At 44.1% G+C, this 24000-nt stretch overlaps 2 protein-coding genes across 2 annotated transcripts in view; one reads left to right on the forward strand and one right to left on the reverse strand.

The window, feature by feature from the left end:
• The window catches only part of LOC125286867 (putative uncharacterized protein DDB_G0271982), a gene marked incomplete at its 5' end in the record, with an annotated part of 12538 nt that extends 9497 nt beyond the window's left edge, over window positions 1-3041 (reverse strand). The window contains 2 exons of the mRNA XM_048232179.1: window positions 388-447; window positions 2952-3041. Of these exons, the coding sequence (XP_048088136.1) occupies window positions 388-447; window positions 2952-3041 (150 nt within the window). The remainder of the gene's footprint in view (window positions 1-387; window positions 448-2951) is intronic.
• Window positions 3042-3142: 101 nt separating this feature from the next.
• Window positions 3143-24000, forward strand: part of LOC125286186 (insulin-like growth factor 1 receptor) — a 36798-nt gene continuing 15940 nt past the window's right edge. The window contains 8 exon segments of the mRNA XM_048230973.1: window positions 3143-3400; window positions 4702-4838; window positions 5544-5688; window positions 7851-8059; window positions 8402-8528; window positions 9148-9374; window positions 9685-9852; window positions 18494-18689. Coding sequence (XP_048086930.1) covers window positions 3192-3400; window positions 4702-4838; window positions 5544-5688; window positions 7851-8059; window positions 8402-8528; window positions 9148-9374; window positions 9685-9852; window positions 18494-18689 — 1418 coding nt within the window. The 5' untranslated portion in view covers window positions 3143-3191.

Below are 24000 nucleotides of genomic sequence, written 5' to 3' on the forward strand. Positions count from 1 at the left end.
CTCTCACTCACTTTCTGATGTACACAGAGGAGCTGGGGGGGAGGTGACTTGGAGGTCTGTCTGTCTGTCTGTCTGTCTGTCTGTGTCTGTCTGTCTGTCTGTGTGTAAGTGTACATGTACATGTATTCCAGTGTGTATGCATGTATTCCAGTGTGTATGCATGTGTTCCTGTGTGTGTGTGTGCCTGCGTGCGTGCCTGCAAGTCTGCAGGAATGGCAGGAATTGTGTTGTGCCCTGGCTGTGTGTTGCGGAGCGTGGGGTCACTCTCGGCTCCTTTGTTGGCCTCGCTTCTGTTTTTTTTTCTTCCTTTCAGTGTGTGTCCACTGGGCAGCATGCAGTACTTTTCCATCACACACACACACACACACACACACACACACTCTCTCTCTCTCTCTCTCTCTCTCTCTCTCTCTCTCTCTCTCTCTCTCTCTCTCTCTCTCTCTCTCTCTCTCTCTCTCTCTCTCTCATACACACACACACACATATATACACACACATGCACCCAATGCACATATATGCATATACTGCAGAATACTACCATTTCACGCACGCACACACACACATGCGCATCACTCCACATACGCACACACATTCAGACAGTGTACCCAGACATGCATGTACATTGACCCTCTCCATGTGTCTCTCTTTCTCGCACCTGCATACTCATTCTTTAGGGATCTGCACCTATACACTAGCATGCATACCGGTACACAACCTGCACACCGAGAGGGTGATGGTGCTTGTAGGGGTGGGGGTGGGGGCTATAGTGGACCCCCTCATCTGACACTGGTCCTTTTAATGTACCTGTAGTACTGATTGTGTGTGTGTTTGTGTTTGAAAGAGAGTGCATGCCTGTCTGTGTATTACTCTCCAGAACACCCCCCTCCTTCCCAGTGCCTTATGGGTAACAAGAGCCCCCTCCCACAGTGGAAAACTACCACTGACTCACATGGGCTTGTTTACCAGTGTGTGTGTGTGTGTCTCTCTGTCTGTCTGCCTGTTTCTGTGTGTGTGTGTGTCTTTAAATGACTATAGAGTACAGATGGGCTGATTGTATGAGTATGCATTTGGGTCTCCTTTTAAACTGTTTGTAAGATTACATGATTGTTTGTGTGTTTGCCTGCCATCAGACAGATGATGAGAAGCCAGACTGTGTCTGTTTGTGGATGAGTGGGAAGTGTTTCTTCATATCACTGCTGGAGAGTGTGTGTGCGTGTGTGTGCGCATTCCTTTGAGCTTTCTGTCTGTCTGTCTGTCTGTCTGTCTGTCTGTCTGTCTGTCTGTCTGTCTGTCTGTCCTTTTTTCCCCTCTGTTTCACAATTGCCTCACTAACACACTCTCCTCTTTCTCAGACAAATACAAACTACCTCTCTGTCTCTCCTCTCTCGGACATATACAGTTTTTCTTACAGTCTCACCCTCCCGCAAACAATCTCTCTCTATACTTGTCTGTCTGTGTGTGTGTGTGTGTGTGTGTGTGTGTGTGTTGTGTGTTTCTGGGCCCTGGCCTGATTCATTTTTTCTTCTGCTCTGCGTTGCCTGTTACAATGCGCTCTTATTTAAGAAGATAGCGCTGGGGCCAGGCTGCTTATATGCCGTGGCTGCTGCTGCTGCTGCAATGAGTGGAGCCTGGCTGGGCTGGGCCTCCTGGAAGACCTGGAGCGGAGCGCTGGACTGGAGCTGAGCTGGAGCTTGCGTGGAGCTGCTGAGGAGTGTGTGTATGTGTGTGTGTCTGTGTGTGTGTGTATAAGTGTGCATTTGAGAGAGTGTGTGTACTTGTGTGTGTGTGTGTGTGTGTGTGTGTGTGTGTGTAAGTGTGCATTTGAGAGAGTGTGTGTGAGCTCCCCTGTTTAGCAGACTCCTTCCAGCTTAGGAGCTTAAACCAGTTCTTGTGCACGCATAACCACACACACACACACACACATACTGTATGTACACACACCTCATGCACACACACACATAAAACATACATAAAGTTGTGTAGTGTGTACAGAAAAAAAATCAGATGCTGTGTGTTAGGGGCTGAGAGTGCAGGTGCACATACTAGAGCCATTTGATTAGGCATGTTGGGGGGTGTGTGCAAGGTCAGAGAGAGTGAGTGTGTTTATTTGTGTGTGAGAGAGAGCATTCAAGCTTGTGTTTGGTGTGTCAGTGTATGTGTGAATTATTTTTTTCTGTTAGTCTATCTGGACACTGTGTGTGTCAGTCACAGCCAGCCAGTGATCTTCCAGGCCATCAGCACCTGGCCAGGCCATCAGTTCACCAGTTTGGTGGTGGAAGAGAAGGAGCTTACCACTGTTTGTGTAATGGTATTAAGTCATTAACCTTGTGTAAACAAACACAAACAAACACCCCATCACGCACACATCAGCATGGGGCAATTGGCTCAACTGGCTCTTTGGGTGGCAGTAGTAATGGCACTCTCTTCCCCACCTCCATCTCTCTTCCCCACCTCCATCTCTCTTCCCCACCTCCATCTCTCTTCCCCACCTCCATCTCTCTTCCCCACCTCCATCTCTCTTCCTTTATCTCTCTATCCCCCGCTTATTTCTTTGTTACAATTGTTCGGATTTTTCAAAACAAAAGTGTTACAATTGAGTTCTGATTTTTCAAAACAAAAGTGTTTCAATTGAGATCTTTTTTTTTTTTTTTTTTTTTTTCAAAATAAAAGTGTTACAAATGAGTTCTGATTTTTTGCAAACAAGAGTGTTACCATAAACAAACCAGCTGATCCTTTTTTCTCTCTCTCTCTCTTTTTCCTCTCTCTCTCTCTCTCTCTCTCTCTCTCTCTCTCTCTCTCTCTCTCTGGCCTCTCTCTCTCTGGCCCCTCCTCTCTCTCTCTCTCTCTCCCTCTCTCTCTCTCTCGCCCCCTCCTCTCTCTCCCTCTCTCTCTCGTCTCTCTCTCCTCTCTCTCTCTCTCCCTCTCTCTCTCTCTCTCTCCCTCTCTCTCTCTCGCCCCCTCCCTCTCTCTCTCTCTCTCTCTCTCTCTCTCTCTCTCTCTCTCTCTCTCTCTCTCTCTCTCTCTCTCTCTCTCTCTCTCTCTCTCTCTCCCTCTCTCTCTCTCCTGCTCTCTCTGTCTCTCCTCTCTCTCTCTCTCGGCTCTCTGTGGGTGTGCCCTGAGCATTGGGTCTGTGGTGAGGTCGTGCCTGCCACCCGCAGTGCCTGGGCAGCTGCACGGCCCCGGACAGCGACATGGCGTGCGCCGCCTGTGCCCACTACTACCACGAGGGTCGATGTGTGGCCGACTGCCCGGTGGGCACCTACCGCTTCGAGGGCTGGCGCTGCATCTCGATGGACGTCTGTGCCAAGGTGCACCTGCCCGATTCCGAGTCCTTCGTCATCCACGCCGGCGAGTGCATGCCCGACTGCCCGCCAGGATTCACTCGCAACGGCAGCCAGAGGTTACTGAACATACGCCCCCTACAGTGTACACACACACACACACACACACACACACACACACACACACACACACACACACAACTGATTGTCTGTCTGTCTGGTTTGTGACCGGCCACATGCTCGCCACAAGACAATGGCGAGCATGGCGATCTAACTCTTTGGCGAGCATGGCGATCTAACTCTTTGTGTCATCGAGTGTGCCTGACCTTTTGGTGGCAGCACAAGCGTCGCTCTCTCAGAACCTTGGAGATGCCTTTAGATGATTTAATGACTGCCTAAGGCTCGTATGAGAACCTTTTGAAGGTGTGTGTGTGTGAATCTTGGCCGTGAACCTTTCCTGTGAGATGTGGCCCAAGGTCTTCCACAATCCGCCCTCCCATCAAAGCCTATTAGCCTCACACCTGCATGGAGCTCTGAAGCAGCTCAGGCTCACCCACCATGACAAACACTGTAAAGCTGTAGAACCGCACCAACACATCCACACGGGTCACAGCAGATCAAGGTCCCAGAACTAGAAACTCTAACACACACACACGCATGTTCCAGTTTACTTCATCAAGTTCACACAGGTCTCTACAGTTCTGCTGTGGACCTAATGGATGACTCTAAAGTTGGGAGGCTAGTATAAGATTGTGAGATGCCTTGCGCCAGGCTGAGTATGTGAAGGGTCTTATGTTAAGCCTGGGATAGCTATTTGTAATTCAATAAGCCTATTAAAAGGCATTTTGCAGCACAGACTTCCATAAAGCGGCTGCCACAGGTTACTGGACATGACGTTTAAACCCATTAGTAAGGATTTTAAGCCCATCTTCAGAGCAGGGTAATGCGTAAGTATGCGCACGGACCGCAGGTATTACGCAGCCTGTGCCACTCTGCGCTACACACACGCACACGCACACACACACACACACACACACACACATTCATAAAAAGCTCCCATCGTGTTTTAATCAGATGTATGGGTAGATATTGTATGGCAGAGTGAACTGAGGTGTAATGGCTGATTGAGTGAATCTTCTCCATATTCATTTTCTTTTTCTGTTTTCATCCCTCTCGATACCTCTTTCCTTTCTGCCCTCCCCCTGCTTGTTCCCTCTCTCTCTCTCCCCCTCTCCCTTTCCTCCTCTTCCTTTCTCCCTCTCTCTCCCTCCCTCTCTCTCTCTCGCCCTCCCTCCCTCTCTCTCTGTCTCTGTCTCTCTTTCTCCCTCTCTCCCTCTCTCTCTCTCTCTCTCTCTCTCTCTCTCTCTCTCTCTCTCTCTCTCTCTCTCTCTCTCCTCTCTCTCCCTCGCTCTCTCTGCAGTATGTTTTGTCAAGCATGTGACGGCGTGTGCGATAAGATCTGCGAGTCCAAGAACATCGACTCTGTGAACGCAGCTCAGAACCTCAAGGGCTGCACAGTCATCAAAGGCAACTTGAACATCAACATCCGCAGAGGAGGTGAGTACCCACCCACCTACTTACCTACATACCCACCCACCTACCTACCTACCCACCTACTTAGCTACCTACCCACCTACCTACCCACCTACCTACCTACCCACCTACTTACCTACCTTAGTGGGTAGGTGGGTAGTGGAAAACAAATGAATAAGGTAATGGTAGAAAATGGAAACGGTTTAAAATAAAAAGTGGTTTCAAAATAAAAGCCCCGAAACAGAAAAGGCCAAAAAAAAAGTAAGTAGCATATCAGGAATGCATTAATAGTCTAACCGAAGAAAATTAAATCGAATCGAGGATTTGGAGAATCGTGACACCCCTACCCACTCACCCACCTACCCACCGCTCCTCTCATCCGTCTGCCCGGTACCGGCCCGTACTCTCCGAGGCCCGGGGCTGGATCAGAACTTGTTCTGACCTGGTGCAGATAGAGGAGGGCAGGGCAGGACTGGACAGACAAGACGGGCTAGTCAGTCTGAGCTGGTTTGTCTGTCGTGTGTGTGTGTGTGTGTGTGTGTGTGTGTGTGTGTGTGTGTGGTTCACTGTTCTCATCCTAAATGAGCTCTTGTTTTTCTCTCTGTCCCTCTTTGCCCTGTGTTTCTCTTTTACCCTCTTATTCTCAAAATGTTCTCTCTCTCTCTCTCGCTCTCTCTCTCTCTCTCTCCTTCCTACCCTCCTTCCCTCCCCCTCTCTCTGTCCGTCTAGACAACATCACTGCGGAGCTGGAGAACTTCATGGGTCTGATTGAGACGGTGACGGGTTATGTGAGGATCCGCCATTCCCACACACTCCAGTCACTCTCCTTCCTCAGGAGCCTGCGCTACATCAACGGAGAACACCTCTGGGAAGAGTACGTCACACACACATACTCTCTCTCTCTCTCTCTCTCTCTCTCTCTCTCTCCAGTCTTTCTCCTTCCTCAGGAGTCTGCACTACATTAAAGGACAATGGTTCTGGGAAGAGTAAATGGCACACACACACACGAGCACATTGTTCCTGCATCTGTGAAGCCCCCTCTTTGAACCTCTTTTTGTCCCAAACTATTGTCAGAAAGGTTAATTGCCAGATGTAGTGTAAAGAGTTCACGTTTTAAGAGATTGCCACATAGGAACCCCCTCAGGTCAACTATGGCCTACACACACATGAACAACCCTGGGAACAATCACGACATGGCACTCGACTGCAAAGCACTCTGCTTCCCAGAAATTACACGGATCAGAGAGAGAGAGAGAGAGAGAGAGAGACAGAGAGAGAGAGAGACAGAGAGAGAGAGAGAGAGAGAGACAGAGAGAGAGAGACAGACAGAGAGAGAGAGACAGAGAGACAGAGAGAGAGAGAGAGAGAGTATGTGTATGGACCATCTGTGCCTCCTGCTCCGTGTCTTTTGTCATCTCCGCGTGAACATTTGCATGTCTGTGTGCCCCATTCGGCCCATTTGCATACTTGATTTACAAGTGACAGCGCGAGTGAGGATGGCTTCCTAGTGCTCTTCCTGTTGCATGGGCCGTAGAGCATGCCCTGGGGACGACCCGGCCGAGGTGTTGCTATGCTGTGGGAAATGCTCACTCCAAACACACACTCTCACTTAGGGCCTGTCCACACGGAGGCGGCTTTTTTAGGTTAAGCAGAGGTTTTGCTTAGTCTTGGCGGCGTCCAAAGCGAACCCTATAAGCGCCTGCCGAAACCCCGCTTTTTCTGAAACCTGGTCCCAGAGTGGAAAAATCTGAAACCGTAGCCCATTTGAATTCGTTTAGACAGTGAAACCGCACATCCTGTTTGCGTATCGATGATGTCATCGCCACACCTCAGCTGACCTAGACTTGCACTTATAGAATTGCCTAACAATACTAGTTTTCATACATGACATTACCTCTGATTACACTCCGTAAGATAAATATCACAACTGGTGCTGCTGCCGATAGCTTATGACTTGGTGGACTGAACACTGTTTTTTCCCTGTGTTTTTTATGCATTCTAGCTACTGTCAGTGGCGAGAACTTAGTTATTAGGAAAGTCTTGATTGTAAGTTTAGGCTACATTAATTTGTCATTAGTAGTGCCAGTGTCATTCATTTTATTTTACATGTCTTACAACATATATACATGCCTTCACAGTCGAGTGAAATCAGATATAATCATACAAAGGCGGCTTAGAACTCACGTTAAGCCCGATGGTAGCACACTGAATGCAAATGCAAATGTTTACTAACAGAAGGTTTTATAGCAATATTATAAATGTGGCGACAGAATAGCCTAGAACTTGGGTAAGCCTTGCGTTTAGTAGCCCTAATTGCGGTGATAGCCAAAACTAATGTGAATCATGGACTATCCTACAACCAAAGAAAGTAAAAGGTGATTAGTAGGCCTACCTCGTTAGCCAAATAAAGGGCCGGGACTGCACCCTTCACAAACCGTAAAATAAAGTGTATTAGTTTTTACAGTTGACAGTTCACCATCAGTCCACACAAACAATTCTGGTTTCCTTGCACTAGCCATTTAATTAAGTAGCCTATTCTGTCTGTTTGTAAAGCAAGTTTTTGTCAATTTCTGTAAAAGAAACAGTGCCACCCTATAGGCCTGGGGGATGAAATAGCGTGTTGAGTCGTGTTGAGATGGATCCGTTTGGGCGCAAATATTCTTGTCACGGTTCAGGGGAAGGCGGAGGAAAAAAGATCGGTTTGGTGCGTGGGGACTAGGCCTTAACTGATAGAAATGTACCCCAGTGAATCCCGCTCCCACAACTGTCTGGATCCACAGTCAATCTGCCCTTATTTAGATGTTTACAAAGAGAGAAGAAATAAGTGTGCGTGTGTGTGTACTACAGTACTGGACATCCCCTTTACAATATTCTCGTGTGTGTGTGTGTGTGTGTGTGTGTGTGTGTGTGTGTGTGTGTGTGTGTGTGTGTGTGTGTGTGTGTGTGTGTGTGTGTGTGTGTGTGTGTGTGTGTGTGTGTGTGTGTGTGTGTGTGTGTGTGTGTGTGTGTGTGTGCGTGTGCGCGTTTTCTTTGCAGCATGTATGCCTTCTCCGCTCTGGACAACCAGGACCTGGAGAGGCTGTGGAACTGGAGCTCCCACAACCTGACGATCCGCGCGGGGAAGCTGCTCTTCCAGTTCAACCCCAAGCTGTGCATGAGCGAGATCAGCACCATGTGGGAGAAGACGGGCATCTCCGGCAAGTTCGAGAAGGACAGCTTCAGAAACAACGGAGACCGAGCCAGCTGTACGGACACACTCACACACACACTCACACCTCCTACACACACACACATACATACATACACACACACACACATACACACACACACAAACACACACATGTATGTACATATAAAGGGTATATCCCCCATCTCACCACCTAAAAAATATGCTGAGTCATATACTCACATTTATTGATGCGCGCGCTCACACACACAATCATCTTTGTTTTGGTGATTGAATAGAAATGAGAGTGCACTCACTGTAAACAGATCTGCCTTGTCGTTAAGAAACACCGTTCATCGGTGTGTGTTTGTGCGTGCGTCCGCTGTTTCCGCTGCTTGTGTGAACACACTTCTCTCAACAGGTGAGAGTGGGAAGCTGACGTTCACGTCCAACAGCACCACCAGCAGCGAGATCACGCTGACATGGCAGAGGTACCGCCCTCCGGACCAGCAGCACAAGGCTGATTTCGTGGTGTACTACAAAGAGGCGTAAGTGTTTCCTTCCCCTAATGGTCCCTAATGGTCCTTAATGACCCCCTAATAGACCGCTGTCCCTCACTGTGCACGTTTGCTGTGTTATGATTAGGTGTGGGGGACAGAACGACATATAAAGCGGCACAACATGTCCTCTGTTCGGTCAGACAAACTTGGCGAAGACAAACGTTTTAGAAGTCTGTTCCTTAAAAGGGCTGTGTGTGTCGGATTCGAGCTGTCATGAAATCAGCATTATGATGGTGACGGCGCTCTGCCTTTGACTTGCTTTGTATTTGATGCAGAGCCACACATGGTAAAAGTGGTATTGCAAGAGAGATGGCACTGGCTGGTTTGCATACTGACTACTAATAGTGGATGTGGACAGAGCAGAGAGGTTTTTGACATCATGTCAAAATGGTTGCTTCTTAATATCCTGTTGCAGTTTCCAGCTATTTTTTTTAAATATATTTTGACGTGTTATTTATTTATTTTATTTTTTTTAAAAATGCATTTTTCTGTTAACATTTACATTTTATTAATTTAGCTGATACTTTTATCCAAAGCGACTTGAAAATGAGGATTAACATTCAAGAAAACCCCTTGTTTGACTGGGTTGTTCTCTCTGCGCTTTCAGACCTTTCCAGAACATCACAGGGTTTGACGGCCAGGTCAGCTGCGGCCTGAACAGCTGGAACATGCTGGACTTGGAAGCTCCGCAGGACCATAACCACGACCCAGAAGTGCAGCTGAGCCACCTGAAGCCCTGGACGCAGTACGCCATCTTTGTCAAGGCCTTCTCACTCTCGCAAGACCGCAGCGACGCCAAGAGTGACATTGTCTACATTCGCACCAAAGCGTCAGGTAAGAGTGAGGGAGTGAGAAAGCCCCATCAGCCCCCTCGGCTGCTTGATATGTAATGGTGCTATCACTTTTATTAGTTGAATAACTGCTTCAACTAATGTACAGGGCTTAAAGTGTTCAGGCATCGTGCCTGAATTCAGGCGTGAGCTGGTATGCTTAACATTTGAAAAGAGGCAATGAGACTACAGTATATATGACGTCCCCATAAATGTTTGATAACTTTCGGGCACAGACATTTTTATTGCTTTAACCCCTGAATGTACTCTGTTGAATAATCTCCTCTGTATGTGCTATGATGTGGTGTATACAGAGCCGTCGATGCCTATGGACTTGCGGGCCTTCTCTAATTCCTCCACTAGGCTGGTGCTCAGGTGGTCCCCTCCAGTACACCCCAATGGCAATCACACCTTCTACCTGGTGCGCTGGCAGCAGCAGCCCGAAGAGCGAGCACTCTACCAGCACAACTACTGCGCTAAAGGTAAGCAGTTAGCTTAGCCACTGTAAGAAGGACCGGTGTGCTTTTGGCTACATGACATCTGCACATTATGTAAGCACAGGTTACTTCAGGTCACAAATGCAGAGGAATATAAGGCACATTCTTCATCCAGTGGTTCATTGACAAGACAATGAAAACAATTTAGAATAGATAAAATATTTATGTCAGTACATATATTTTTGTAAACTGCTGAGCCATAGTGTATCCCACCATCATGATTCTTGTATTGCCAGATTCCAGACAATCCCACCGACAGAAATATGAATCGATATTTCTACTGGCATGCTTCCTGGTGACATAAATGCAAAAGCATGAATAGGTTCATGAGAAGCAAATTATTTTTCCTTGATATAAAGGCTGACGTAAGTAAGGCATCATCCATCAAACATTATCACCTTATACTTTCCCAGATATGGGTAGCCCAGACTGTCCTGAAAAAACAAAACACACATAGAAAAGTTTAACAAGGGACTTCCGGTGACGTCATGACCAAGGCAACAGCCTGATTTCAGCGCTCCTGAGGAGAGTCTTTAAAAAAACTAGCCAAAGCTTACTTTTATTTTTATTTTAAACTAAAAACAATCATACCAAGAAATCATAATGGCGAACCTTCGAAAAGAATCAGGAAAGAGGCCCAACAAGCAATCTAAGACGTCTAAAGACCAACCGGATTCTGAGCTAAGTGAGGAAAACATGGCGGCAGTGCTAACCGAACTGTGTACGCTGAGGCTAACATGCTGAAGCTTCAAAGGATACCAAAGAATCCTTAACGAGGGTAGCAACTGCTCTTAGCGAAGTGGCAGACAGGACGACACAACTCGAACAACGAATGACAGAGTATGAAGAGAGACTGGTTGACTCCGAGGAAAAAAATCAACGAAATGAGAGAGCCCTCCGCTATCTACTCCATCGAGAGGCTAATGTGGCTGCCAAATGTGAGGATCTGGAATCGAGAGCGAGAAGGAACAACCTGCGCATCTATGGAGTGAAAGAGGACGAAGAAAATAACAGCAACATGTTGGAGTTCATGAGCGACCTTATCCGAACATCACTGGCATTGCCGGGGGGCCAGGACTTAAACATAGTGAGAGCACATCGCTCTATAACCATGAAGCCGAAAGACCCGAAGAATCCACCCCGGTCCATTATCGTCCGATTTCTGGACTACAGGGTTAAGGAGATGGTAATTCAAGAAACATGGAAACGTCGTGGAGGAGTGACATATAACGACCAGAAAATGTTCTTCGACCAAGATTACACTGCTGACATTCAGAAGAAACGCAAACAAGTTAGGGGAAATAATAAAGCAATTGAAAGAGAAGAGCATTAAAGCGCAATCACCATTCCCAGCAAAGCTAAAGATCCATCTAGATTCCGGCGTGAAGACCTTCGCAACCCTCGGAGACCGCAGCTGAAACTCTCAAGCACCTGGGTATCCACGTTGAACGTGATGAACGGGAACTCTTCTCATCGAACTTTTACAGAACAACTAGATGGATAGAGCACACAGGCATAACATGATGACCAACGCAGATCTGAAAAGCCTACTTCACAAAGACTAACGCCTGCTGTAAACATATCCAGTGTAGTAAGTAGGTCTTGGTTAAGTTATGATTCTTATCCTAGCTGTAAGATGGACACGTTTTGGCTAGTGTATTCATAGAAAGCTACGGTAAAATATGTAAATATAGACTCTCCTCACCGGAGGAGCTTTTGGGTTTTTTGTTTTGTTTTATCTGGCCTGCAACCTACAGGCCATAGCAAAGGCGTTTGATTTGCGTAGCCTATAGCCTTTCGCACATAGTGCACAACCCCGGAGAGACCGGTCACAACTCTCCGTCCTCGTTGAGACTGATGTTTTTTAAATCAGTCGGGCTTTTGGAAGTCAGTTCTTTCTTCCTGTTGATTGTGTGTTCTTGTTTCTTGCATTGTTTGATTTTACATGTAAATGGTATACCTGTGCAGTCATATAAGGTGCATTTTATATTGAAGAAAGGATGTTTATTTTAAAAGGTATGAAGGGGTACAGTTGTCTATGAATAAGTTAAATATAGTCAGTTATAATGTCCATGGTTTAAATCACCCTATAAAACGGAAAAAAATATTCAATCAGTTGAAAAAAACACATTGCTCAATTGCTCTGCTACAAGAGACTCATTTAAGTGAAAATGAACATATGAAACTAAGAAGAGAATGGGTTAGTCTAGTATATAGTGCTTCACATGGAAAGAAAAGAGGGGTGGCCATCTTAATAAACAGAGCTTTGGCTTTCAGTACTGAAAAGGTGGTACAGGACAAATTAGGAAGATTTGTAATGGTGGTGGGAAGTGTGGGAGAACTTGAATTTTCAATTCTAAATGTATATGCTCCAAATGAGCATGACCCAATTTTTTTCAAAGAGCTGGCAAATATCATAACAGATAATTCCAGAGGAATGTTGATAGTAGGAGGAGACTTTAATGCAGTACAAGATGGAAAGATGGATAGGACGCCAATGGAAAAGGGGCCTCCAAGTCCTAAAACACATATGTTAAATAATTTCATGTCTGAATTGGGCCTTGTAGACCCATGGAGAGTTAAAAACCCCAAGGGGAAAGACTTCAGTTTTTTCTCCAATGTGCATAACAGTTATTCTAGAATTTACTTTTTCTATATTCCCCCACAATATATGTATAAGGTAATTGACTGTCATATTGAGCCTATAACCATAAGTGACCATGCTCCAGTCATGTTGAAACTACACTTAGGAACGCACTCTTTCTTCAAGTACTGGAGAATGAATGTATCAATACTGAATAACACTGAAATTGTTGAGGAGTTGAGGCAACATTTAAAAGAATATCTTGACAAATGATAATGGGGAAGTCAACCCTACAATACTATGGGAGGGAGCAAAAGTAGTTATGAGAGGGAAGATCATACAGGTTTCATCCAAACTGAAGAGAATGCGAGTGGAACAGCTGGAGCTAGAAAATAAAATAAAGGTGTTAGAGAGGCAACACAAGGGGGCAGGTTCAAGCAACGTTATTACTGAACTTACAGAAGCAAGAAAAGCCTTAGATAAACTATTATCACTGAAGGCAGAAGGAGCTCTAAGATTTACTAAACTGAGGTACTATGAGAATGGAAACAGAGCTAGCCGTCTTTTAGCTTTTCAACTTCGCAAAGCCCAGGCTAACCGAACTGTTGCCAAAGTAGTTCATCCAACAAATGGTAAAACAGTTTCACACCCCAAAGAAGTGGTAGAGGCATTTGCAACTTTCTATCATAATTTATATATGGAACCTAAGTCACAAACGACAACTGATAACACCAACATCTTCCTTAAAAATCTAGAGCTCCCCACATTATCAGAGGATGCGTCATTACAAATGATATCACCCATAACAGATGAAGAAATAAGAAATGCAATAAAGAGATTAAAAAAGAATAAATCCCCAGGAGTTGATGGTCTCCCTGGAGAATTTTATAAGTACTTTATTAATGACCTGACACCAGTGTTAACTGAGGTGTTTAGATATGCTCTCCCAGGGTAATCCTCCTGAGACCTGGTCACAGGCCATCATATCTGTGATACACAAGGAAGGAAAAGATCCAACGCTATGTGAAGGATATAGACCTATTAGCCTGTTATGTAATGATCAGAAATTGTTGACAAGCATCTTAGCGTGTCAAAGAGTTCAAAGACATATTGGATCACTTATTAAGTCAGACCAAACAGGGTTTATTCCATGCAGACAGGGTGCTAATAACATAAGAAGAACTTTAAACATAATTACCTGTGCAAAGAAAAATAAACAGACGTCGATGCTTATAAGCTTTGATGCACAGAAGGCATTCGATACTGTGAAGTGGGAGTTTTTGTTTAAGACATTGTCTGGGATGGGCTTTCATTCAAAATGTATAAGATGGGTAGCAACTGTTTATAAACAGCCAAAAGCAAGAGTCAGAGTGAATGGATGCTGCTCAGAGTTCTTTGGCCTGCAGCGAGGAGTGAGACGGAGATTGTCTTAGCCCCCTGCTTTTTGCCATAGACATTGAGCCCTTGGCGGCATCTATTAGACAGAATGAGAAAATAAAGGGGATAATGGATATGGGAAATACAGAACATAAAATATCACTATATGCTGACGACATTTTAACTTTATATAAGTGATCCTATTGTTTCTCTACCTGCTCTAATGAACACTCTTAAAGAGTATGGTGAACTCTCTGGATATCAGATTAACGAATCCAAGTCAGAAGCTATGATGTTAAAGGGGCAGTGGCCTACACAATTAACAGGAAGACTTCATTTTCGCTGGTCACAAAGATTCAGATTCTTGGGAATAATTCTAACTACAGATCTATCAAAACTGTTCACAGCCAATTATGGGAAGTTGAAGAACTGTATTAAAGCAGATCTTGTAAGATGGGAAATATTGCCACTCTCTTTGATGGGAAGAGTGGAGACTATTCGAATGAACATCCTCCCCAGACTGCTTTTTCTTTTCCAATCTTTGCCTGTTCCTGTCCCCTCAGCTACTTTCACCACTATAGGAAAATGGTTTTCTAAATTCATATGGCAAAGCAAACCCCCTAGACTTAAACTCAGAAGATTACTATGTACAAAGATCAATGGAGGCCTGAATTTACCTAATTTGAAACAATATTACTGGGCAGCCCAATTATGATCCATGGTTTCCTGGTTAACTCAAGACAAAGATACTGTTTGGGTAGGGATGGAACAGTCTGAATGTCTAGATGTTCCATTGAACTCTCTCCCATTCCTCAACTTAGATAATGGCTAGGATGAAAAAAGCTTACAAACATAAGGGTTAAAAATACTTTGAAAGTGTGGTCTACTGTAAGAAAAAAAATACAATCACCTACGACCATATCCAGAGCCATAAGCATAGCTAAAAATATAGAGTTCATTCCAGCAAGACTAGATAAGGGTTTTGAAAGATGGAAAGACAAGGGTTTAGAATAGAAGTCTTGGACCAGTTATTTGAGGGAACGGTGTTAAAATCTTTTGAACAAATTAAAGAAAAGTACGATTTGGCAAACAAAGACTTTTTCAGGTTCTTACAGATAAGAGACTATTTAAAGAAACATAAAGAATGGGAAAAGATTTGTTCCCTACCATCTAAAATAGAGCATCTTTTCATTTCAATTATACAGGGAACAGTGACAAAAAAAATTATATCGTATTTATATAAGGCACTACAAGAAGATCTTGGAGAGAACAATTTGGATATTAAAGAAAAATGGGAATTGGAGATGAATACAGTAATATCTGATAAACAGTGGGACACTTCATTTGAACAAGGGCATAAGGTAACAAATAGCATCAGTTGGAGGGAATATGGTTGGAAGCTAAGAATGAGATATTTTAGAACACCACTTGTTTCTTCAAAGTGGAGTAATGTTTCACCTGTGTGTTGGAGGGGCTGTGGCTCACTGGGGGACCATACACATATATTTTGGGATTGTCCAAAAGTATTAGAATACTGGAAAAATATTCAAAGAGAAATAAAGCAGTGCTTATTTATAGACCTGCCGATGGAACCAATGAATTTTTTATTGGGCATAGTACCTGAGGACTTCCTCGAGGATAGCCATACAAAATTGTTAAGGACACTTCTGCTAATTGCAAACAAAGTCATAACGGCCTCCTGGTTGAAGCCACAGCCCCCCACAATAGTCCAATGGAGGGATAGAGTCCAAGAGGTGTATCACATGGAACATATCACTGCAGTTTTACAGCTAAAGTCTCAAGCATTCCTCAATAACTGGACCTCTATTGTTTTGCATCTCCACTTAATATGACTTTTTTTTTTTCTCTCTCTTTACCTGTGTTTGTTTTAGTCTTTGTTTTTGTGTCTTCTCTGTTGGAGCCTGAAGGCAGATCTAGGAATAGCAATGTATTAACTTGAATGATGTCAATCAGTCTTTAAGTATTTGATCCTTGAGGGCTATGCCCTTAATACCATGGACTTACCTATCTGAACCCGCTAAAACTGACATGTGTTATTCAACTTTGTCATATAAGAATTTGTTTTGATGCACTGCATGACTGATATGAAAACAAAATAAAAAGAAGTAAAAAAAAAAAAAAAAGTTTAACAAGGTAAAAATGGCCCTTACAATAACCAAGGTAAGATCTTAAAAGTAAAGGTAGTAAAGTTACACTGGTTAATAAAATAATGAATAGTAAACCAGAAATATAATGATGGGCAGACTGTAAAGACAATGACGTAATGACAGATGCCAGAGTTAGTTAAGATGATGCATATCCTTCTCGTCTCTGTGCGTGCAGTAACTCTGTCTGAAGCACCCATCGTTAGCATAGCTTAGCCTAGTTCATTGAGATGGGCAGTTCCAACTAGCCTATAGCACCCAAAAGTGATAAAATAATGCAAACATTTCACATCACAATTATCATAATCACAATGATTTCTAAACTGTTTTATTAAGTTGAAAATGTTGCATAAGGGCCTTTAAGGTGATTCATAGATATTTTATCCGTGGGCTATCTATCCTTGATGTAATTCTTTGTTAGTCTACACTTATCTCTCTCTTATCTGTCCCTGTCCCTGTCAGAAACACTCAAGCTCACATTCAAAAGTTAGCCTGGTAAACCAGACCCTGGAATCTTTCAGATTAAGGGTCTGGCCATGAGTAATGAAAATGGCCCAATTTGAAGGGCGGCACCAAGCATGCATTTGAAACTCTCACTGCACACAGTTGGATAACGCTACGACCAATCACAACAATTCATCAGTGTCAGTCATCAGTGTAGCTCGCCTTTGTCCCGCCTACACCGATTTGATTGGTCCCTCTCGCTCGAGAGATAGAAGAAATTTGGATCATTGCTCATGGCCAGAGTATCTTGCGGGCACAATTCAAATTGTGCTCTCGCGAGAACTCTGGATTTCCAGGGTATTCAAAAGTATGTATGCATGTTATAATGTAAATGGAAGACATGGCATCTTCTAAAAAAAATTTGTATACCGAGAGAACATGCGTTTGTGTTACGAAATTGTGTGCTCATTTTACTAAATTGTGCGCTCATCTACTCCTTTTAGTAAATGGTGCACTCATTTTAGTAAATAGTGCGATTATTTTACTAAATCGTACACTCATTGTACAAATAAATGTTTGTTGATAAATGTGGTGGCTGGAAACAAGCGTAATTTAAATATCACGCCCCTATATATGTTCTTTTAAAAGGCCTCTCCCCTAGAATTTATGACCTGGAGGTGCATTATACATCCAAAAGAGAAACATTTGTGACCTCAAGATAGCCTCAGTGACGTTTTAAGTCCAGCTAAACCTTGTTCATTTTGACAGCTAGAAAAGTGTCATCAAGAATCCCGGGAAACTATAGCGATTTAAGTGCAACAGCCTTTATTTTCGCAGAGAGAATGCATCATGTAATACATCCATTACAAAATCATACAACACTGCCATTTATCCTTTGAAAATAATAAAGAATAATTTATGACTATTGTGTTTTCCAAAGAGAAAGTAATCCTCTCCACATAGCCTATATGGCTATCCTAAGTCATCAAATGTGTCAACATAACAGGCTACATTACGGCAAGTAGGCTACAAATGTGCAGGAAAAGTCTTAGGTCCAAGATATTCCATGAATTCAACTCTTCAACTTTCTGATCCTCCGCCGATTTACTGATGCACCGTGCTATGCCGCCTCAAAAACTTCCGTACACGAGTTGAGACTTGATGTGAGATTCGAGCGTAGTCACTGCTCACGTAAGCCTGTCCTACGCCTGTTTTATGTCGTACACACGTTTTATAAATGAGGGCCTTTGTCTTTAACTTCACTTCAAATTCTTTAGCTTCTCTACTCTTGCAGTTGCGGCACTAAAAGTGAGTCAGATACCGTATTTTCCGGACTATAAGTCGCACCAGTCAAAAAATGTTTCATGAAGAGGACAAAACCATATATATAAATATATATATGTTGCACCTGAGTCGCAGGACCGGCCAAACTATGAAAAAAAAGTGCGACTTATAGTCTGGAAAATACGGTAATGATCTTTAGATGCTCTATTAATACGTTGACTGTAATAGTTTGTCCTGGAAAATCAGCATGGAAACCAAACTCTAATGTGTGTTTGTGTGTGTGTTTTTTGTAGCATGCATCAGCACCTGTGCCAACTAAACCATTACTCTAACTGTTTCACAAGTCTGTTGTACTGCTCCCTGAAGGCCTGTTTGATCGGTCTGTCTGCAACAAGCTTTGCAGGCTGGGAATTCTGCCTGGTTACTGTTCACCAGCACAGGCTCCTGCTCTCTGATCTCCCTCAAAGCTGCACGGTCTATCTATTAAGCAGCCATGTTTATCCGTAGTGACTTCCAACAAAAATACGGAAATGAGGTCCTTTCTTGAATTCCAACAGTAAATGATTGTTTTTCATTCTTCAGTGCGAATGCTAACAATCAAACAAACAAACAAACACCTTATATTTATATAGCGCTAGGTATCCAAACGCTTTACAGTGAAGGGGGTTGAAATGTTTACTGCCAATAAAAAAGAACAGAAAAAAGTAACAACAGCATCCTGTCTGATTGCCCTTTATGCAGTCATTGATCTGGTTTTGTGTTCCATCCACAGGCATAAAGACCCCGGTCCGCTACCCTGCGCAAGTGGAAGGGGTGGGCACCAACCCCACGAAGCCGGACCCCTGTGCTGAGAAGGGCCAGTGCTGCCCCTGCCCCAAAAATCCTGAGGAACTTCAGAACGAGATAGACAATGCAGCCTACCGCAAGGTGTTCGAGAACTTCCTGCATAACTCCATCTTCACCCCCAGGTAAGGCTGACGTGTGTGTGTGTGTGTGTTTATCTGAAAATGAACAGGTAACGTTCCTCACTTTCTGAGTTCTTGCTTTTACACACATACACACACACACACTTACACACACACACACCCCCCCTCATGACCGATTTGTTTACTTGTTTTGTTGTTGTTTTCCACTGATCTATATTTGTAAACAAGCACCAGAGATTGGTGGGTGTAAATGGTGTGTGTGTGTGTGAGTAACATAACCATCACAAAAACAGAATTTTGACCCACTGGCAGAAAAAACAGCATTCAGTATAGTATATAAGTATATATACTCTTTTGATCCCGTGAGGGAAATTTGGTCTCTGCATTTATCCCAATCCGTGAATTAATGAAACACGCACATCACACAGTGTACACACAGTGAGGTGAAGCACACACTAATTCCGGCGCAGTGAGCTGCCTGCATCAACAGCGGCGCTCGGGGAGCAGTGAGGGTTTAGGTGCCTTACTCAAGGGCACTTCAGCCGTGCCTACTGGTCGGGGTTCGAACCGGCAACCCTCCGGCTGTCTGGTCCCAGTACATTTAGCTGTGAAATGTATGTATTATTAATAATGACATTATGTGTATTTAAACACACACACACACACACACACACACACACACACACAGACACACAGGTCTGGAGACCAGATTACACTCTTTCACATAAAGATGTACAAACTCTCTCTCTCTCTCACACTCACACTCACACACACACACACACACACACAGGTCTGGAGACCAGATTACACTCTTTCACATAAAGATGTACAAACTCTCTCTCTCTCACTCACTCACTCACTCACTCACTCACTCACACACACACACACACACACGTGCAGATCTGGAGACCAGATTGCACGCTGTCACATTAAGATGTACAAACACAGAGGCAGACTAGCTGCGTTCACTCATTCTGCAGTCCCACCGGATCAAGCGCAACAGAGTGCATTGTGGGACTAGTGTTGATGGCAGAATTCAGGTATGAGCCAGGGGAAAGACTTGGGACTCAAAGCAGGTTTGAGATGGGCGATGGTGCCTGGAACGGGATAAGATCTTACAGGACAAACATGTATAAAATTGATAGCTAAAAGTTATCTAGGTCCAAGTCCATGTTTTTTAGTCTTCATCCATCCAGTCATGGAACTTTTTCATGGGAACAGCACTTAACATGTATCCAATATAAATGCCCACCTGCTGTTAAATAGTTCATAGATGTGGTCCAGAAGTGGGACTAAATAGTTCCTGAAGTGGGACTAAATAGTTCCTGAAGTGGGACTAAATAGTTCCTGAAGTGGGACTAAATACTTCCAGAAGTGGGACTAAATAGTTTATACTTTTGGGGGAGTGGAACCAAAAAAACAATTCTGTACAGAGTGCTACTCCGTACCAAGGTGTTAGGGGCGCATTTTTTAGGACTCGCATCTGGGCTGTGTTATGTTTCCTTGTATTAAGGCGAGACACTACAGGTGAATAGGGTAACATTTTTAACAAGCAGATATCACTATGAAACTTCCCCAGTTGATTACTTACATTAATATGAGAAAAAATGTATTACAAGTTTGCTGTAATTTATCAGTTTACATATGCAAATTGGGCATTATCTAATTAAATATCGCTAATTTGCATACATTTTAAGGCAACCTAAACCTGAGCATTGGATACAGCCAAGTTCAAAATTATGTTTTCATTGTGTTCAGATATTAGATGGGAAAACATTTACAGAGGGATTTATGAATATCTACTTTTGTTATCCTGTAAATCAGAAAATTATGTCACTAGCCCTAAAAAAATCGCTTTTTTCCATGTTTTTAGGCATAAAATCTCATGTAAGTCAGGCTAGGAATAATATATCAACAAACCCCCTCTGTAGAAATCTTCGACATATAGTTAGGCATAAGTCTAGAAAGTTTGGTGTATGTAATGCTTCTGAAGTGGAGTTTTTGAGCTCAGAGTGTGAGCGAAACTCATTTTGAGAAAACAGCCTTGAAAGACAGCCAATGAGATTCCGTTCGCCTTTGAACTTTCAAGGATTGGTTACTGATACAAAGGAAGTGTCCATATATGGATCACATAGCGATACAGGAAAAACAGAGCTTTCCAACGGTAGTACACATGTTATGTTTTGGACCACGGTCGCGGGAGTGCATGCAAGGTTAGAATGCTAACTTTTGCTGAATTTAGGAGAAATATACAGGCGCGAGTAGACACAATATAATGAAATAAACACCTAAATGTGTAAATCGGACTTTTTTGTTGTAGTAGTGTGATAGAATACATGCTAAGGTAACATACTAGCTCAAAATCTCGAAATTGACCAGTGCATGAAAAAACAATGTTTTCACCTGCCGTGTCTCGCCTTAATGGTGTGAAACAAATTCCACACACGCACACACACATGCTGATGCCGACATGACATTAAACTGTTTATGTGCTTGTGTTAAACTACATCTGCAGGTGGCTTAGATGTGTGTGTGTGTGTGTGTGTGTGTGTGTGTGTGTGTGTGTGTGTGTGTGTGTGTGTGTGTGTGTGTGTGTGTGTGTGTGTGCGCGCGCGCGCGTCAGTTTGTCATGTCTGGCTGTCGAGGAAAAGGCAAGTTCCAGTGTATGTGAGGGAGGATATGTCGACTTGGACTGAGCCAACTAAAGCAGGTCTAACGGAAGCAGAGTGATGCAGTGGCATGCAGCCAAACCTGAGCTGGCAGATGGAGGTGGGAGATGGCGTCTGGAGCAGCAATTCCAAATGGGTGTGTGTGTGTGTGTGTAAGAGAGGGAGAGTGTGTGTTTATGAGAGAGTGTGACGCTCGCCTCTTCTGAGCCAACTAATGCTCTGAGCTCAACTGGACCTGTTCTATCTGAAAGGCAGGTGGAGAGGAAGTCTGGGACTAGTCCTGAATGTATGTGTGAGGGTGAGAAGACCTCTCCCAGACCTTAGCCAACATGCAAGAGTTGTAGCCAGGTCTATCTCGACCTGTTCCAACTGAAAGGCACATGAGGGTGGGAGATTGTGTGTGTCTGTCTGTATGTGTCGGGTATGATATAATAAGGTCTTCAAGAAGACCAAGATGCCATGTCTTTGTCATCAGAGACAAGTAGGAGTTGGCACCAACCCCTGTCAATCGCCTCAACCCTCCTCCTCTCTTCCTCTCTTGTTCCCCCACTGTGTTCTTTTCCTCTTTTCTTCTCTCTGTCGGTCTTCTCCATAGCCAAGCAGTGCCGCGGGAGATCTTGGGTTTCTGCTCTGGAGAAGCGTTTAGCCGTTTCTCTGTTTCACCAGCAGGAGCACTAGTAGAAGCTCAGGACCACATGTTACTATTGCAGCGCAGAAGCAGGGCTCCTCAGAGGGGAGCTTCAGGGCCACATTCAGTTCACAGCGCGTAAAATTAGTTTTCGAATGTACACGCCGCTATCAACGCCTGGTGTCGCCAGTTCTATTGATTATAGTGGAAGCTACTTGGTGCAGCAGACGCTCCATGAACGTAACGGTGTGTTTCCACACACCGAAATTTCGCGTCGCTCTCATTAAGGTTGAATGGAGACGAAATTCGCCCTGGTTGGGCGAAATGAAGGCGAATCGCCGAGGCAGGCGAAACAAAGTTGGCCAAAGTTGAACTTTATTTAAATGAGGACCATTCAAGAACCAATCAGGTCCGCGTCTTTGTGTTTAGAGGCGGGAGTTACAAAAAAGTCTGACCAAGATGGCGGAGACTACCTGAGATGTAACACGAAAATTTGTATGTGATTTAAAATGTTTCTACACGAACATTGGCACTTGGATCAACACGAATTGTGGTTTATATGCCACACGAACTTAGTCAGAGCACATACACCACTAAATAGACCACTATATTATGTTAGTTTAACCACTCAATCTTTTTAGCTAGCTGACAGGCGAAATGCTAGTATTTTAGGACATTGGATTGCATTGTAAACCTAGCTAGACAGCTAGGCTACATGCTGCAACACAGGTATGAAATATATTATGTCTTATTGACCTTGTTGTTTCTATGAACATGAATTGTTGTTTATAGGCAACATCAACTTAGTCGAGGCATAAAGACCCCTGGATATCTTCATTAAGTACTTAAATGTTTGAACTAGCTGATTAGCCTAATTAGCTCGCTTGCCACCACTGGCTAGACACTGCAGTCAAAAGGTTTGCGGTTTTCGCCGTCACGCCCCCGAGGTGAAATTTCGCTGGCCGAAAATCGCAAGGTGTTTCGCTGTGTGGAAACCCACCGTAAACCTTCAGTTGTGTGCCCGGTGTAGCCCGGGTGTTTGTTGTTCTGCTGCTTAACGCAGGGATCACATTGGCCAGCGGCAGTGGTAAGCGTAGCGCAACGCTCAGACCATAATAAGTTCTATCTCGTTCCTATGGTAACACAAACGGTTTGCCTTAAAGGGACACCAGGCAAGCCTGATGCTTTTTCTCTGGCTAAACTCCCCTAGCGCCTGTAATGCGTTCGATACGCAGTGTCGCGAGCCCCTCGCCGGTCTGAAGCTCTTTTCCTTTTCTTTGCATCTTCAGTCAAGGGTTTTCGCTGCTTCTTCACCGGCTCTGCCATAATACACATGTAGCAACAATCGCTAGCGTTTCGTTAGCCTGCCTCTGTGCTGGGGATGCAGGATGTAAACTGATCCTGCTTCTCGCGATGTCTGAGACTTTGTGAGACTGAAGGTCGGCGGATATGATACACTGAACTTACAAGCGGGATATTCTTCCTACAGGCAGTAGGGGCGGGCGAGAGAGTCTTCATTCGCCCTGTAATGAGTCATTTAACATATACTGACGAAGCTGATTAATTAACACGAAAACGTTTCCTGGTGTTCCTTTAACTGACAATTGAATACGCTCGCGTTGCGCTTTGAAAGTTGAACCAGGTTCAACGCTCAGCTTGTTCAATGCTAGCGTTATGCCAGCGTTGCAACCGTTCAGCTGCCGAACCATAGAGAACAAAAGAAAACTTGCCGCTGGGCAGTGTGATCCCCCACCTAAAGGTGTGGGTTTTTAAACATTCTAACATAAGATTCCGTTATGCAACAATTCAAGGTTCTAAAATTCTATGTAGAATTCAATGGACCCAGATATTCTTTAGAACATTAATTTTTCAACATTCCCGTCACACCAGTGTACACCTTTTAAGGGTTAAAGCTTCCTAAGGAATAACGTAAGGAATGGTTTTGTTTCGTAAGATTCTGTTCATGGCTCAAGGATGAGTTCAGTGCATGACACTCTGTCCTCAGCCACAGAGAATGTGTTACGCACTGACTCCTCTCTGCTGGAGTCCCATCAGG

Source organism: Alosa alosa, chromosome 21 (assembly GCF_017589495.1).
Source record: "Alosa alosa isolate M-15738 ecotype Scorff River chromosome 21, AALO_Geno_1.1, whole genome shotgun sequence".
Taxonomy (NCBI): Eukaryota; Metazoa; Chordata; class Actinopteri; order Clupeiformes; family Clupeidae; genus Alosa; species Alosa alosa.